The sequence below is a fragment of the Castanea sativa genome, chromosome 5 (assembly GCF_040712315.1).
Source record: "Castanea sativa cultivar Marrone di Chiusa Pesio chromosome 5, ASM4071231v1".
NCBI lineage: Eukaryota > Viridiplantae > Streptophyta > Magnoliopsida > Fagales > Fagaceae > Castanea > Castanea sativa.
The window spans coordinates 76,307,216-76,326,598 of NC_134017.1; the positions used below are offsets into that span (position 1 = coordinate 76,307,216).

Genomic DNA, 19,383 nt, shown 5'->3' on the forward strand with positions numbered 1-19,383 from the left:
ACATCCTTGCTCACTTTATGAAACAAATCATTTTTACGTTCATTCACACGACTATCTATGTCAAAGCAGAGATCAGTGGCGATGTGGTAGATGATAATGCTTTGATAATATTCTACATTGATAGTTCCATTTCTATCTGCAATGTATTTGTCGTACTCTTCGGAAAACCCATTGCTGCTGGAACTTAATTTTTCCAGGAACGTGTTGTACGCCAAGTCTTTCAAGTCAGAAGAAACCTGCTTATGGGTCACCTCTAGTTCAACATTTAGTTTTGGCAACATTTGATTGAAGAGCCACTCTCTCAAATTGGCAAAGAGTTTTAGGGTTTTATGGCCAGCCCAATTAGAATTATCTTTGACGCACAAACTAAGCAGATTGAATTGAGCCATTGAATTAGACCACCTTTGTTTGCTAGTCAGTTTGGCACAACAGTTTCTTATGGGAGCAAATAGTGTGTGAAAGAAATACCTGAATACATTAGTTGCTGACCAAGGCCAATCGAAGGCACACAGCAAACAAACAACATATATCTCCATAAGAATAGCTCCAACCAATAATAAGTGATAATCAAATCTATTTGTGGGTGATTATGCTTTTCATTTAAAAGGAAAAGCCCAAACACAAAAAGGATGGAAGTAAAAAAGAAGAAGCGGAAGATGAAACCCCAAGCTGTGAAAAAGAAAGGAGCCTTGGTGTAGTAAACAGCATATGCATATCTGAGTTCAAACTCAATCAACTTCCAGGTGGTTTCCGGATCAAAAGTAGATAGGACTTGGTCATCGGTCAAGCCCCTCGAGATTCTCGATTTGCTACTTCGGGAGGAAAGGAGGATCTTGACATTTGTCACCGTTAACTTGTTTACACCACACATCCTTACTGACAGGGATGATGACTTTTGAACTGCCTGTTACACATTCCTGATGTTTCGGCATGCAGAGCGTCCCCAAATTAAATTCTAACGTCCCTCTGTTCCCCACGCTTTAGTGACATGATGTGCATCTAACGGTTAAGGATGGCATTGGGACATGGGCGGGAAGTTTCCCGCTTATGACTTCTACTGATATATATAAAAACTAACAATTCAAACTCTTTTACACACTACAACACTTCATTCAACGCATCTGCCAACCTTTTTGCAATCTACACGCGCCTTCACATTTACCAAGTATTGGGCCACTTTTCTCTCTCCATTCTCCTCCTCACCTAATACCCACTTCAACCATTTTCTTCTTACTTTTCTCTTCTTTATTTTCCATTCACCTACCTTTCACTCTAACCAAACACACATTTAGGCCTTGGCCTAAGGCTGCAACTACAAAAAGACCCCACTCTTTTTTCTTAAAAAGGCCTCATTCCCAGTAATAAAATGGTTTTAAATTGTATGATAATGATTGGTTTTTTTTAAAATAACATAAAATAAAGGTTGCTCTCTATATTTCTCATCTCTAATGAAGTCTCCAAAATATTGGACCAAGTAAAACCCTAAACTTTTTGAAAAAAATAAAAATGTCTTAATGTGCTAAACAATAAATGATGATTCATTCCTTAATAACTTGAGATTTTAATTTATGTAAACCAATATCTTACACAAAATATTGGAAACATTATCCACCTGATTTTCCAGATATCTATCTACCAAACTTACTCATATCTCTCTCTTGCTACCAAAATATAAAAATTAAACTTACAACTTAACCATATATTGTCTTATATCCAAGAGAAAGTGTTTGACTGTCCATCCTATAAAAGTATGACATCCATTATGGAGGCTCCAGCTAGATTGCTAGTGTCAATGTGGCATGCATTAATTTATTGGATTTCATTGCTGTGGAAACCTCAATCATAGAAAGCAATAACAAGGAAAATGCCACCCTACTAAGCAAAGTAGTGTAAACCTTGTCATCCTGGGATAAATCTTAGACGTTGGTTGGGATAAACCTTGTAATCACATTGACCTTAACTATTCGACGCTCTTGGCTCTTTGTACTCAACGGGTTTTCTTACATTGCTGTCACTCTAAGTGATGGTGACTCACATCTGTCACTCTCGTCTAGCATGTGTAGGATTTTACTGTGGCAAACCATCTTGTTCATGTGTCTTTCACATCAGATGTTTAAGTTTGATGGACAAGAATTGTTCCTAGAGGTGGAAGACACAATCAACCCGAGTACCAAAGGTAAATTTTGTGGTATTGAGATTTTTTTTTTTGAGTATTGAAGGAAGGAAGAAAGTCAGAACACACACACACCAGAACCAACTAAACTCAATATTCAATTATTCAAGTTCAAATTGATCTGATAGTCCAGTCCAGTTCAATTTTGTGGTATTGAGAATTCATACGTATAGAACCAACTAAGCTCAATATTCAATTATTCAAGTTCAAATTAATCTGATAGTCCAGTCCAATTCGAATTTTAGTACATTGCATTACGACTAGCACTTCATTCCTGTTTTTACATATTACCAAATATTCACTTAGGAACTAATAGAATTTCTCAAGATGTGCCTAAACAACTTCATGCATATGAAGAGAAATTTCAGGTCGAGCTTAGATTTGAAGAACAATTGCTAGTATAAATTGTTAATAAACATTATCTATTAACAAGACAAAATGGTTTAACGTTTGGAGATTTTGATCTAGCAAAAATACTTGTTAAATCCACGTATTAATAAAACAAAATAGTATTTTAGATCTAATCATTTTAAATCCACGTATTAATAAAACAAAATCCACCTCTAAATTTCATCAATTGCGTGTGTATATATATATATCCTCTCATATATTATTGAAGTCATTTAAATTTTAAAGTAAAATTTGAATCTCTCATTTCAAATATATCTATCAATATAAACCATTAAAGAATGTGATGGATTTGTAAACTAAAGTTCAAAGTTGTAGCCAATGGTGGCATCTTCCAAGCTATTTGGAAATTAAAAGCAAAGTACTTGAGTTAGAGCATCTTCAGCAAATTTTTCAAATTTTTGCACTGTTTAGAGAATGAACAGTGACTTCTACCTTTTAGCTACCCACTTTTTCAAATACATTTTCCAACAGATTTTCTATCCCATTATCTATCTATCTTATTTAAATATTATTTTTTCATTCATTTTTTAACAACTACACATCTTTTAACATTTTTTTATTCAATATCTCATTATTATAATAGAAAAAAACATTTGAAGAATGTACAGTAGCTCATTAGATTTGATGAGCTACTGTTCATGAGCCAAAAAAAATTCAAGGTTTAGAGAATCTATTAGAGATCATTTTTTTTGTCTCATTCTCTATTATAGAGAATATTTTGCCTTTAGCTACACCATTGCATATGCTAAGACAAAGGGGACAAAATCCCACTTTTTTTATTTTTTTTTTTGCTGAATGACAAAACTCCCCACTTTACTAAAAGAAGGTAAGTATTTTTACATTTATTTATCCTGAAGTGAAATTAGTGTCTGACTGGGGACTTAATCATGAGAAACTGTTTGCAGATGCGATTATAAATCAAACCAAATCAAACATCAAAATAAATAATTAAATAAAAATAATAGCAGGACCTCATGATCACGAAGATCCCATGCTCAAGTAGAACAAACTCAATTAAAACCATATTGCAACTGCTCAAATTGGTCAATTGGAAGCATATGATATTATGTTTCACATTTGATATCATAACTCTTAACTTGAATTTTAATCGAAAGCCACAAAATACCATGGAGACAAACCTCTTCAACCAATAATCCTCGTGCTGTCAGGCTAGTTATGATTTTGCAACACTAAGCAACACATATATAGTAGGTTGGAAACACTTCCAATCTTATTCAACCTAGTTATTTAGAACAACATCATTTTTTATTTTGATTTTTATGTCATAAGACTCACAACCAGGAACTGCTTATCTAGAACAACATATTTTATACAACACTCAAGCCCCAAACCACAGTTTAGCCAGCATTGGCTTGACTTGAAGATATGAATTATTACACTAATTTATTTACTAAGGAGTATGATGGCACCAAAGTAAACCTTTGAAGTACACCTAATTGGTCTTTGAGGTGGTACTAGCTAGCATACGCACCGGACACTACTACAAATCCATTACCAGAACCTTGTCCATAGCCAGATTTAGACTCTGAGCCAGTTGTACTGCCACCTGGCTCTGACCCAGGACTAACCTTTGTTTCTTCCCTTTGTGGTCTTGTTCATGGCTCTTGAGAACTTTTTATGTGGTTGAAATGTTCTTTCAAAATCCAGACGTGCGTAAGAAATTCCCCACCTTTTCTGAGTAGTTGAGCATGATCATTTCCTTGACAAAGAGTTGCAACATGAGCTAAGTTTTCTACCCAAAACTTACTCAATAACTCCCACTTTCCATCATTCTGATTCAGCTTATATGCAACTTGAACTGCGAAGGGTAACAGATCCTCTTCCCACAAACGCCAGCGTAAGTTAGTCCCTGAATCTTTAAATCCTGAGATCAAACTTCGACAAACTTGGTCTTTAGACAGTCTGGAGAGATTTTCCCTTTGAAAATAATCCTTAGCCAATGTAACTAAATCGCAGCAAGTGTATTCAAAACTGAATTTCGCATCTTCTTTTGGTAACTCAAGAGGACACATCTCAAGAATATACATCATGTAATCTGAAACACCCTTGCTCGCTTCCCGATTTAAATTAGGCTTCTTCCTATCACTATCTGTGTAAAAGCAGAGGTCTGTGGCAATGTGCCAGATGATAATTCTTTGATAAGTTTCCACCCTTGCGCTTGCAGCTCCATTTGTTATGTATTCGTCGTGAAACCCATTTCTGTTGGGACTTTGTAACGTGTTGAACACCAACTTTTTAAACTCATCAGAAACCAGCTTATGGGTCGTATACAAGAGCAACTTTTGATTGAAGGCCCACTCTCTCAAGTTTTTTGGGGTTCGATGGCCAACCTGAAGAGACTTATCTTGGAGGCACAAGCCAAGCAGATTGAGTTGACCCATTGAATTAGACCACCTTTTTTTGCTAGTCAATTTTGCACAACGATTTCTTATTGGAGTAAATAGTGTCTTAATACAATTTCTTAACCATCTATTTTTATACCGTTGCCAGGGCCAATGGGAGGCACACAGTAAAATGACAGCATATATCTCTATAAGAATAGCTCCAACCAACAATAAATAAGTAATAATCAAATCTGTCTGTGGGTGTTTGTGTCTTTCTATTATAAGGAAAAGCACAAACACAAAAAGGATGGAAGTAAAAGAGAAGAGACGGAAGAGGAAACCCCAAGCAGTGAAAAACAAAGGAGCCTTGGTGTAGTAAGCATCATAAGCATATCCGAGTTCATCCTCAATCGTCTTCCAGGCACTTTCAGAATCACGAGAATAGGAGGGACTGTCACGAAGAAAAAGAGAATCCTTGACCCTCCGATTTTGAAAGAGACATCTAAAAATTTCAAACAACATAAACGGATGATTTAGTTTTGCCCTGGAAATTGCCTCATCATCAGTGCCAATATCATACGGTAGCATAAAAGCGAGATCTTCTGCCAACAGTACATATTCATCATTACCACATCCAATTCTTCGAGGTTGTTGCTCTAAAAATGTAGTCACTGGATCAGAATTTGCTGATTTCAAGACCCATGTTCTTTCGGCATACTTGATAAACCCAGCTACAAACATTGGAATAGTTAAAAATGACAGCCAACTGACCTTCCACGATAAGACAAAGATATAGAGTGCCACTCCTGATTGAACAACTAGTCCAAGCAAATGCCTCAACCACAATTCATTGTCTTGTACTGCGTAAGCTGTAATTGTGTCCTGGCCGCCAAGGTGCAGCAACAGAAATGGTGCCCAGAATGCCATGAGCTCATTCTGTACTTGGGAATCATTGCAATTTCTTTTATTATTGGAGAGGACACCTAGTGCAACAGTTGCCACTGAATCAGCAACTAGGTACGCAAGCCAGAGAAAGACCCTTAACCAAGTTTTAACACTATGAGGGCGATTGGATAGCGCAAACGCGCGTCCACGTCCAGTTTTCTTTTTTTTTACACGTGTTTGTTACTGTTCATTGGCCATGAACAGTAATTTTAGGCCAATAAACAGTAACTTTTGGCATAAACAGTGTTTTTACCCATTTAAAAATTATTTTGCTACAGTATTTTCAGTTTTCAGCAATAAGTTCTATCCAAACAGACTTATATATCTTCTGCGACTGCCAAAGTGAAGAAGAGATAGAATGCGTTTGGATTCAGCGTTTTGGCGTCTGCGTTTATCCTTCAGCGTTTTGCTCTTTTTTTTCTTTTTCTTTTTTTCAGCCGCACTTGTTGACTTTCCTGCGTTTCACTTTTTTTTTTCTACAGCACGCTTTTCAGGGGACAAACGGCTACTGTTCATGAACAGTAGCCATATATTTTTGACTTCTCAATGATTTTCTGTCGTGAACAGTATATTCATGCACTGTTTATGGACCTACCAATTTCATTTTCAGCTATTTTTTTATTAAAAATAGGTCCCACAATACTATTCACACATTTAAAAATTATTTTACTACAGTATTTTCAGTTTTCAGTTTTCAATTTTCAGTAATAAGTTCTATTCAAATAAACCCATAGTTGCAAGGTGAGACTAACAAGAAGCAACACTCGTAGCTCCCAATCATTCCATAATTTCTGCCCTTGTTCCGGAAACAATGCCGTAAGCCTTCGCGTCTCCAGGAAAACCCAACTGTTAAAAACTTCACCAGGATTTAAATGAAAGCAAATTATTATATGTTGGGAAGATTAGCATATGCCTCAAGATGGTAATCACATAAGGAAAACAATACAGAAATTTACTGAAATAAGCTTAGTAATGCCTCAGCCCATTTAAATAAATAAATAAATAAAGTTGAAGATTTTTAGATCACACGGGACCCACCAACACAATCATATATATCTCCCCCTCTCTTGGCCGGCCATACCCTCTCTTTCTATATGAGTATATATATTTGTTGTATATCAGTGGATGTCAATTAACTTAATCGAAATTTTTGATAGTTGAATAAAAAATTTAAAATTCAATCTCCTCTTATGTCAAAAATTTATTAGTGTATTGATCTGATATTAAAAAGTTATTATTAAAAGTGAACCTCATAAATTTAAACTTTCTTTAAAAAAAACTGTGGTTTATTCAACTTCGGTATTTTCTCAGCCTAAAAAGATATCTTGTTGTTGGGGATAGTGGGATTGGGAAGAACAAATTGAAAGGTTGAGACACATCGTCACTGTCTTTTATGCTAAAACTGCGGCCCCCACTCCAAAGAATTTGTTAAGGGTTACAGGAAATTGGTCTCAAGATACGACAAAGTCTGGATATTTGCAAATAAAAACCCCGAAAATACTTATGAACTTCTATAGAAAATGGGCGCTGCACAAAAATTATAAAAGTTACTGAAAATAGTTGAACTTGTACTCTTTCTTTCTTTTTTTTTAATTTAGTGAGGATTTAAATGAACTTGTTGCAACCCACGCAATGAAAAATATATAACTATTTGTAATGAGGTGTAATATTCAAATCAACTTGTTGCAATCCTAATAAACTTGTTGCAATCAGGGAGTCAATTTTATATCGAAAACTGTTTCGGTTTGGCTAGAGGAATGAAATATTTCGGTACTAATTGTAACATTTCAAGATTACTCTATTTATATATTTCTATACATAAATATAAATTTGTATTATTTATGTAAGTATAAATTTATTAATTTTTATGTTTAGCAACATAAAATATAAAATCCACATATTTTATAAGCCTATATATTAGCTTAAGACTTAAGTACAACATTAACTAATATATTAGATATATCAAAAAAAAAAAAGCTAATATATTAGATTAAATATATGTAATTATTTATTTATATGTTCATTAACCAAAGCCCATGAACTTTGTTAACATTTTTTTATTCTTTTTTGATAATCTTTGTTAAAAAATATTTAAGATTTTAAGCCCATGCCTTTTAATATCCTAATCTCTAACTAAAGTATAAGTTCATTAATAAAATATATATAATAGACATATATCTTTAGATAATGGTCAGTTGTTTTCTTTTTTAAAAGTGGCATGTGACATCGTTAAAAAAAAAAAAAAAAAGCATAAATGAAAAAGTAAAAAAGTAAAATGAAATAAAGAAAACAAAGAATGCTTGAAATTGGAATGACCTTCACGTATGTGCTTGTGGTTGAAGCACATAAAACGAAAAAAGCTAAATGACAGAAAGAAACTAAAAGAGGCAAATTTAAAAAGAAACATAAGAAATACTATGAAATAAGGGGCACTGGGTGAACGAAGAAAGAAGAAAAATGGAGGAACAGATCTGCAAAATGGGCTGAAGACAAAGAAGAAGAAAGGGCACCTGGTCTGGGATACAAGGCGGAAACGTTCTGATAATAGAGTTGGTGACATGAGCACAACAAGCCAGTAAGTCACTGATAGTTTCAGATCTAAAACTTGAGTTTTTTCTGATCCATTAATAAAATATATAATAGCAACCCCAAGCAATGGGAAATATAGAAAAAAATTTATTGAGGTGAAAAAATATATAAAAAAAAAAAGTAATAATATTTTCAAATATTGTCTCAATTATTTTAGACTTCTCCAAGTATGTTTTTATTATTATTTTATCTCTCCAAATATATTATTCTTTTTTTTATTAATATCTTTTTGAAGTGTTAATGTTCTTCTATGTTCTACCTTCTATTACAGTGGGTTATATTTTCCTTAATACTATTTTTATTTTATTGGTAAATGTAATCATATATTTGAATTTAATTAGAGAACTTAAAACACAACACCTAATAAACTAAGAAACTAATTAACTGTCCCTAAGTTTTGAAAATAATTCTATTATAAAAGTTTTTTAACAACAGAATTTGGTATGGAACATATTAGCCAATGTAATGTCTAATTTTTGTTAACATACCCGCTAGTAGCATCGTTCAGCCTCTAATTTTTCTTGGTGCAAGCCTAGGATGAAAGAATTTTGGACGAGGATGAAATATGCATCATTTGGATTGCTCAATGCCTCAATTTACAATTTATTCAAAAGAACTATTCATTTAAAAAACAAAACAAGCATACGAGCATATTACTTCCTTGCATGTTGAAAAAAAATAAAAGTATAGATGATTATTTTGCTCCATGGTCTATGTGAAAATGATACATAAAAGTGAAAAGAAAAAAAAAAGAGGACAGAGAGATTGCATAAAAGCATATTACTTCCTTGCATGTTGAAAAAGACATAAAAGTACGGATACTTACCTTGCTCCATGGTCTATGTGAAATGATATATAAAAGTGAAAAAAAAAAAAAAAAGAGAATAAGAAAAAAGAGGATAGAGAGTTTGCATAAAAGCATATTACTTCCTTGCATATTGAAAAAGACATAAAAGTACAGACACTTACCTTACTCTATGGTCCATGCAAAAATGATACTTAAAAGTGGAAAAAAAAATGGATAGAGAAATTTAAAGCACAACACCTAATAAACTAAGTATACCTAAGTTTTGAAAATAATTCTATATTATAAAAGTTTTTTAACAACAGAATTTGGTATGGTCCGTATGGAACATATTAGCCAATGTAAGGTCTAATTTTTGTTAACATACCCGCTAGCAGCATCCTTCAGCCTCTAATTCTTCTTGGTGCAAGCCTAGGATGAGAGAGTTTTGGATGAGGGTGAAGTATGCGTCATTAATGCCTCAATTTATAATCTATGCAAAAATGATACATAAAAGTGAAAAAAAAAATGGATAGAGAGATTGCATAAAAGCATATTACTTCCTTGCATGTTGAAAAAAACATAAGAGTATGGATACTTACCTTGCTCCATGGTCTATGCGAAAATGATACATAAAAGTGGAAAAAAAAATGGATAGAGAGATTGCATAAAAGCATATTACTTCCTTGCATGTTGAAAAAGACATAAAAGTACGGACACTTACCTCGCTCCATGGTCCATGCAAAAATAATACTTAAAAGTGGAAAAAAAATGGATAGAGAGATTGCATAAAAGCATATTACTTCCTTGCATGTTGAAAAAGACATATAAGTACGGATACTTACCTTTACCTTTCCATGGTCTATGCGAAAATGATACATAAAAGTGAATTTTTTTTTTTTTTTTAAATGGATAGAGAGATTGTTTAAAAGCATATTACTTCCTTGCATGTTGAAAAAGACATAAAAGTACGGATACTTACCTTGCTCCATGGTCTATGCGAAATGATACATAAAAGCAAAGGAAAAAAAAAAAGAGAAAAAGAAAAAAGAGGATAGAGAGTTTGCATAAAAGCATATTACTTCCTTGCATATTGAAAAAGACATAAAAGTACGGACACTTACCTCGCTCCATGGTCCATGCAAAAATGATATTTAAAAGTGGAAAAAAAAAATGGATAGAGAGATTGTATGAAAGCATATTACTTCCTTGCATGTTGAAAAAGACATATAAATACGGATACATACCTTTACCTTTCCATGGTCTATGCGAAAATGATACATAAAAGTGAATTTTTTTTTTTTTAAATGAATAGAGAGATTGCATAAAAGCATATTACTTCCTTGCATGTTGAAAAAGACATAAAAGCACGAATACTTACCTGACTCCATGGTCTATGCAAAAATAATACATAAAAGTATTTTAAAAAAAATGGATAGAGAGATTGCATAAAAGCATATTGCTTCCTTGCATGTTGAAAAAGACATAAAAGTGTGGATACTTACCTTGCTCCATGGTCTATGCAAAAATGATACATAAAAGTAAAAAATAAATAATAAATAAATAAAAAAAGAAAGAATGAAGAAGAAGAAGAAGGATAGAGAGATTGCATAAAAGCATATTACTTCCTTGCATGTGAAAAAGACATAAGAGTACAGATCACTTACATAAGCTTGCTCAATGGTCTATTCGAAAATGGTGCATTTTTTGGATAGAGAGATTGCATAAAAACATATTACTCTTTTGCATGTTGAAAAAGACATGGAAGTATGAATCGGTTGCTTTGCTAACTTGGTCTATACGAAAATGGTATATTAAAGTGATTTTTTTTTTTTTCCTTTTGGGATAGAAAAATAGCATAATAGTGTATTACTTTTGCATGTTGAAAAACATAAAAGTATGGATCGGTTGCCTTGCTAATTGGTCTCTTCGACAATCATGTATTGTATATTAAAAGTTGAATTATAAAAACTGTGATTATGTTAAATGGATACCCTATCTAATCGACATATATATAACATGTATACTGCTTTTAATAATAGTTTTGTTATTAACATTATTAACAATTTATTAATACTTGATTAGATATAATTTCTTTGTAATTATTTCCTTTTACTATAATTTCTAAGTTGATATATTAGAAATTGTAATATTATTATAATTAAAAAAAATTCGTCTAATGTGAATCCTTTTACTATTATCTTTTTATTAACAGTTTATTAATACAGATAGAGCTACATGTTTCCGTGAAGTGGAGTATCATCAAGAATCTCAAGCTTCCATGTCCAACTAAGAAATATAGGTTCGTTCTCAGCTTTGTTTGATTCATTTACCATCATAGCTAGAAGTTTATATGAGTGTTTGCCTAATATAATTACAGACAAATAGGTTAGTTAATCAGAATAACGTAAATGAGAAAAAATATTTTACTATTTTATAAATAATTTATTAAAAATGAAAAGTATAATATCGTACATAGATTGCCTTTGTAGTTAGGAGTTGGAAATTTTGACTTGAAGTCAAATTTTAGTTGAATCTTGCATGTGTACGTTTGTGTGTGTAAGAGTTATTTCCCTTGCAGTTATATTCTTCACTTTTACAATCTAAAAGAATACTAATGGACCAAGCAGGAAAAAATATATATTCATTCCTTTAAAAATTGATTGTAGCATCTTCGGGTAGTGTTTGCTTTGCCCAAAAATCTTATTTGTTCTTATCTCCTTCTCGCATAATATCCTAAGTTTGATTAGAAAACCTAACTGATTACAACTCAAAATTCTTCAATGAATAGAATTCTATTTACTTTTAATTTTATGTTAACAGTTTATTAATACACGATTATGGATACTTTCTTTTGTTTTTATTAACTTTCTATTAACAGTTTTTTTTTTTTTTTCTTATTATTTTTTTCTTACATAACAAACTTTGACAAACTTTGATAAGGAGTTGAACATTTAACGTTTATCAGCCTCAAATCACACTCAATTATCTAACTCAATTACATGGACAACGGGTTTGTGATATGATACTAATCACAAGTCAATTAGTCATTAACTTTACAGATGAATTAATTTTAAGGTGCTTAATGCAATTTTAGATTCAAGATAACTAGATTTACTAGATTTTTTCTTATGCCGTCTATCAGTATTCAGTACCCACCTTCTCGTTTCTTCTATAATTCCTCAATTAATTAAAATTTTTAACTTGATCACAATTTGAAATTCTACATTTAATAGAATTCCTCCAAGTTTATTTATGCTTAATTTTTCTTCATGGGTTGTAATCTACCTGAGTTCCTCTGCCTCTTCCAATGTCATTCTAATTGACATGTGAGTCTCAATCTGCTTAACTCTGGCTCCATTTAAAAAAAAATGTTTCTAATAATGTACATGTTTAAACTTAGGGCTTCTTTCATACAAGCACTAGTGGAAGTCTTAATTATGAGATATCCGGCACATTAAATTATGTAATAATCATTCATTCAGCTATTATTTCTCAATAAAAGTATATATTCTATAAGTTTTTTACTAAAACCTCACAACACACTAACCTTAAACTAGTCGTATATATAATTGAAACTTTTTGTTTATATATTTCATTCAAAGATAGAAAGTAATTTATATTATTGAAATTGCACATTGAGCATATCCTCAGCCACTAGCTGATTAAGGGTGGAGAAATTTCTTCCATCCAAACACATTCTGATGTACAAGATAAAGCAATCATTGCTTTGTTGTATGCAAGTTTGATACATTTATCAGTTGAACATTCAAAATTAAAATCTATACAAGACCGGGCTAGCTAGCCACTTTGCTTCCATCTAACAAATGACCATTACTCACAAAGCACACCAATGAAGAATTGAAGGCTGAGACGTAAACTCTGTTGGACCCAGCCGAAAACAACACTTTCAAGACCCAACTCAATGGCAAAACGCACAGCATGGACCGCAGCCAATGCTTGTGTCTCCTTCCCATTGCAGTATGGGATGTTTAGCTTGATGGACTAGAATTGTTCTCAGAAGTAGAAGACACAATCAACCCGCAAACCAACACAGTTCAAATTGCATGGTGTTGAGAATTTATACTTGTAGGATTAGCTAAGCTCAATATTCAATCATTCAAGTTCAAACCGAAAGGACTGTCCAGTCCAGTCCAAATTTTAGTACATTAAACTACCAAAAAAAAAAAAAAAAAAAAAAAAACGACGACGACAACAACAACTAGGACTCCATTTCTATTATCTATATGAAAAGCGGCTATGCCGCTACAGTATTTTGCCACTGTTTATACAACTTTTACTGTTCATATACAGTGCAGTTTTGGTGAGCCAGTCTTTTTTAGTTTGAACAGTAGCTACAGTACTATGCGGCACTGTAGCTACAGTCGTTACATTTTTTTGGGCTTTCGTTTGTATTTTTTTCATATATATTGTTATACTGACACAACAAATTTTATAATATTTTCACAATTATTGAGGTGTAAATTTCTTGTAAGTTAAAATAAAATAATAAAATATGAAACTATAACCAACCATAACTAAAAATAAATATTTTGTAAAAATATTGTGATACTTGTTAGGTAAATGCATAAAAACTGCCGTACTTTTCATTTGTTCAATATGTTTTTTTTTTTTTTTCAATAGTCAATTTGTACTCTTTTTCTTATATATAAAAGCGTGAATGCCTGTACAGTATTTTTGCACTGTACATTCAGTGTTTTTGCGCTGTACATTTACAGTGCCATTTTGTTGAGCACTTTGTCTTCTTTTTTTTCTTAAGTTTTGAACAGTAGCTGCGAACCAAGCGGCACTGTAGCTACAGTTTTTTTCTTTTTTCTTTTTTCCAGTCTTTCCTTTGTACTTTTTTTTCCTTTATATATATTATTATACTAACCCAACAAATTTTACAATATTTTTACAATTGTTGAGGTGTCAATTTCTTATAAGTCAAAATAAAATAATAAAATATGAAACTGTGACCAATTACAACTGAAAATAAACATTTTGTGAAAATATTATGACACTTATTAGGTGAACATGTAAAAATTACAGCCCTTTTAGTTTGTTCAATATGTTTTTTTTTTTTTTTTCAATCATCGATTTGTCCTCTTTTTTCCCTTATATATAAAATCGCAAATGCGTGTACAGTGTTTTTGCACTGTACATCTACCATGCCGTTTTGTTGAGCCCCTTTGTCTTTTTTTTTAGCTTTGAACAGTAGTTACAGTACCAAGCGGCACTGTAGCTACAGTTGCTACATTATTTTTCGTTTATATTTTTTTTCAAATATATTGTTATACTGACACAATAAATTTTACAATATTTTCACAATTATTGGGGTGTCAATTTCTTATAAATCAAAATAAAATAATAAAATATAAAACTGTGACCAACCACAACTAAAAATAAATGTTTTGTGAAAATATTGTGACACTTGTTAGATGAATGCGTAAAAGCTATCGTACTTTTTAATTTGTTCAATATGTAATTTTTTTTTTTTTCCAATCATCAATTTGTGCTCTTTTTTCTACTAACTATATAAGAAAAGGCAATGCTTCTACAGTGCCCCTTTTGGTGTAGTGAGCCATTTTTTTCCCCCAAGTTTTGAACAGTTGCAACAGTGTCACTTTGGTTTGTTCAAGTGGCACTGTAGCTACAGCGTTTTTTTTTTTTTTAGTCTTTCGTTTGTACTTTTTTTTAAATATTTATAACAACCCGCATATATATTGTTATACTAAGTTACTAACACAACAAATTTCACAATATTTTCATAACTATTGAGATGTCAATTTTTTATAAGTCAAAATAAAATAATAAAATATGAAATTGTGACCAATTACAACTGAAAATAAATGTTTTGTGAAAATGTTTTGACACTTGTTGGATGAATATGTAAAAGCTACAATACTTTTATTTTGTTCAATATATACTGCTCATTGTTTTTTTTTGTTTTTTTTTTTATTTTTTCCCAGTCATCGATTTGTGCTCTTTTTTTCTTTATATAAAATGAGCGAAGAAGCTCATGAATAGTATTATGAACAGTATTTTTGGTTTAGTAACTTGCCTTTTTCCTCCTTTTTTTTTCCTTCAAGTTCACCAACTTGGTTTGAGCTTTTCTTTTTTTTTCTTTTAAAGGATCTTTATATGTTTACTTTCTACTTATAATGTAAGCTTACATTGTATATACACAAAAAATAGCAAATATTATATACATTTGCAAAAAAAATTGTACAAATTTTGCAAATGTGTACAACATTTTTCAATTTTTATGTATTTACAATATAAATTTACATTGTAAGTGCAATGTATATTTCTATATATATATATATATATATATAAAGAGTGAATGAGAAAAGTTACAGTAATTTTGCTATAGTAGTTATGGTTTGTTTAACTTTCTAGGCTTTTTTTGTGTGAATATAAAGTTGTAGTATATTTGCTATATTATTTTTGGTTTGTCCACAATAATTTTCACAACACTTTCATAACAAATCAAATATGGTAAATTTTTATTGGTTCTAATTTAAACTTACCAATGAAATTACTTTTTTGCCTACCAATAACAACTTGTAACCTACTACTTATGATTTATTGTGAAATGTTATGGACATAACATTTTTTTGTGCAAAAAATCTTAAGACATCTTAATGTTGTCAAATATTTTCAAAACTGCTGAGCTGTCAATTCTTTACAAGTTAAAATAAAATTTAACAAAATTATAAAGGTATTATGAAAATGTTGCATCATTTTGTTGTGTTTTTTTAAAAAAATTGTAGGTTTAATCAACTTTGTTGAGCCAAAATTCACTATTCCACATACAATTTTTTTGGGTTGACTTTTTGTATATTTTTTTCTTTACACACTATTTTTTAAGTAAAAACACATAGTTTTGCACACAAAAACTTAGGAAAAATTTTTTTTCATCATTTATGTTTGGGTTAGTTTACAATTCTTCCTTAAACTTTAAAATTATGCAATTTTTCCTTTATATTTTGGAAAAGAGCAAATATATCATATTGTTATTCTCTCAGTTAAACCCTAATGAAAGCTTATGATTTTTAAAATATTTTATTGTGTAATGTCTAAATTACTCCTGCTAAATTTTAACGTCCTAAAAATTTTTTTTACGTATTTTGAGTTTTAAATGATAAAAATTCTTAGAAAGTTAGAATGATGATATTTAATGACACAAGCCTTTTTTTATCTTTTTTTTATTTATTTTAAATTTCTTAGCAAAACTCAGTTGTTTATTTTTGAAAGATGATATTTGTTATCATTCTTAGAAGTTTTTAGAGAATAGATATATTGTCTTTAGCAAGTAGGTACTAAAAAACTATTATAGTTTAAATATTTATATGTTAAATAGCTACCCTAACTTTGTGGTTGATTAAAATTCTTAAACGAATGAGATTAGCTTTTTACGACATAATTATCAAAATTCTTAAAATTAATGTCTCTTTTGATTTATGTAAATCTCTATATATTTTAAAAATCAAATGATTCATATCTTTGTTTTATAATACAAATAAAATCTAGAATTAATCTTAATTACTATAGTACTTTTTTTCCATGGCAAGCACGTGCCTTGCACGTGCTACCCTAACTAGTTTGTTTTTACATGTTACCAAATGATCACTCAGGAACATAAAGAATTTCTCAAGATATGCCTAAACAACTTCATGCATGAGTTGAGAGATTTTAGATCAAACTTAGATTTGAAGAACAATTGCTAGTATAAATTGCTAATAACGCCACCATAAATTAACGAGTCAAGATGGTTTAAGAATTAGAGATTTTGATCAAGCAAAAACACTTGCAATGTTATGGATTTGAATAGTTTTTTACATCTAATCATTTCACATCCACATATTAATAAAACTGAAACCCATCTTTAAATTTCATCAATTGAAGAAACAATATATCCTCTCATGTATTATTGAAGTCATTTAAATTTAAAATTCAAATTCAAATCCAAATCCAAATCTCTCCTTTCAAATATTACTATCCAATGAACAATTCAAGAATTTGATGGATTTGTGAACTAAAATTCAGAGTTGTGGAACCACATCTTAAGCCAATGGTGGCAGTACTTGGAAATCAAAAGCAGGGTACTTGAGTTACAAGGCAAGGGAGGACAAAAGCTCACTTTACTAAAAGTAGGCAAGTACTTTTAAATCTTTTGTCCTCGAGTGATATATATTAGTGCTTGGAATTGAGGACATGATCATGAGAAACTGTTTGCAGGTGCGATTGTAAATCAAACCAGATCAGACGTAATTAAAATAAATAAATAAAACGAAGAATGAAGAAGAAGCAAGACCTCACGGAGATCCCATGCTCAAGTAGAATAAACTCAAATAAAACCATATAGTAATTTCTCAAATTGGTTAATTTGACGAATGATATTACGTTTCACATTTGATATCGGAACTCTTGAATTTTAATGGAAAGCCATAAGATACCATGGAGATAAATCTCTTCAACCAATAACCCTCGTACTGTCAAGCTAGGGCTGATTTTGCTACACTAAGCAACATATGCACTAGTTGGAAACACTTGCAATCTTATATAGCCTAGTTATTTAGAACAATATCATTTTTTTTTTTTAAGATTTTTATGCCATAAAACTCATAACACAAGAACTGCTTATCTAGAACACGTTTCATATAACACTCAAAGCTCCAAACCACAATTTAGCCAGCATTCTCTTGACTTAAAGCTATTAACAAGTATGCTGGCACCAAAGTACACTTTTTTTTTTAGAAGACACCGAAGTACAATTAGCTGATTAAGTGGTCTTTGAGGTGGTACTAGCATCAGCACTTGACACTGGAGTAGATTTATAACTAGAACCTTGTCCATAACCAGAATTAGAGACTGAGCCAGTTGTGCTACCACCTGATTCTGACCCAATAACTATATCTACAACCGTTTCAACAACAGATTCAACATTGGTCACAGCACAACTAACCACTGATTATACCCCATAGCCTGAACCACTACTAGACCCAAGCCCATAGCCTAAACCTGTTTCACTACTAACTTTGATTGTAGACATTGTTATGGAGATGATACTTCTACTATATATTATTGAAGTGTAATGACCTTAATGGATGTCACTCTATTTATATTGCAAGTCTCAAGCACCTTTTTCCTAATGTGGCAAACTACATCATTAGAGTGCACAGTTACCTTAGGAATGTGGATAATTAGTTGCCCCACAACAACTAACCCAACTTCAAGATGTCTCCAATAATTAAGACACATAATACCCAAGACACTTTAATCAAATGAATTTTTTTTTTTCAACAATCTTGAACAGTAAAAATAAAACCCTGCCTTTTTGGCTATGATATGATATGTCACATAGTGAGAACAGTATGTACTTGGAAGTTTTAGTTTGTGGAATTTATCACTTCGGCTCCGCTTGGGAGAAGAGAATAGAATGGAATGAAAATAATAATTTTAGAATATTCTTCCCTTCCTTTATTTAAGAGTTTTAATGGAGGGAATGGAAAGTTCATTCCCTTGTTTGAGAATTTAAGTGGGAGGGAATGGAATGGATAAGAGAGAACACTTGTTCCTCTCTATTCCCTTAAAACCTCAAATTTTCATTCCCCCCGAAATTGGGAAAAATGGGAGGAAATTGAATTATATTTAATGAATTTTTTACTAAAACTCCCAAAATACCCCTATATATTCAACCCTTTATTTTAAAATAGGGGTCTAATAGTAATATTGTCATTGAATGATAGAAATGATCTATTTCAAAATTTGTCTACACTATTTTCTTGATCTTACATGAAAAAACGACGCTGCCAAGAATGCCGGGGTTTAGGAAAGATAAGGCTAAACAATATTTAATAAATGAGCAAAAAAACCCAATTCTAGAGAGTTGAAGAATGTGACTCACTTAGAGGTCCTTCATATTTACAACTTAAAAGCAGAACATTAAAAAAAAAAAAATACTAAAACCATGTACAAAGATTATATCAATAATGAATCTGCACTAGTTGGAAAACTCTTAATAATTTGCTTCTCATCACCTACTACAAGAAAACAAACCTATAATACATATAATATAAACCTGTAGTAGTAAATGATATAACTCCTGGTAAATGCATCTTTTTTCCCCC

General features: G+C 31.4%; 1 protein-coding gene across 1 annotated transcript; it reads right to left on the reverse strand.

Annotated features, from left to right (window-relative positions):
* Nucleotides 1–4,200: 4,200 nt before the first annotated feature.
* LOC142635836 (uncharacterized) lies at nucleotides 4,201–5,856 on the reverse strand. The gene has a single exon (XM_075809905.1). The coding sequence runs from the start codon at nucleotides 5,854–5,856 to the stop codon at nucleotides 4,201–4,203; it is 1,656 nt and encodes a 551-aa protein (XP_075666020.1).
* Nucleotides 5,857–19,383: the final 13,527 nt, after the last annotated feature.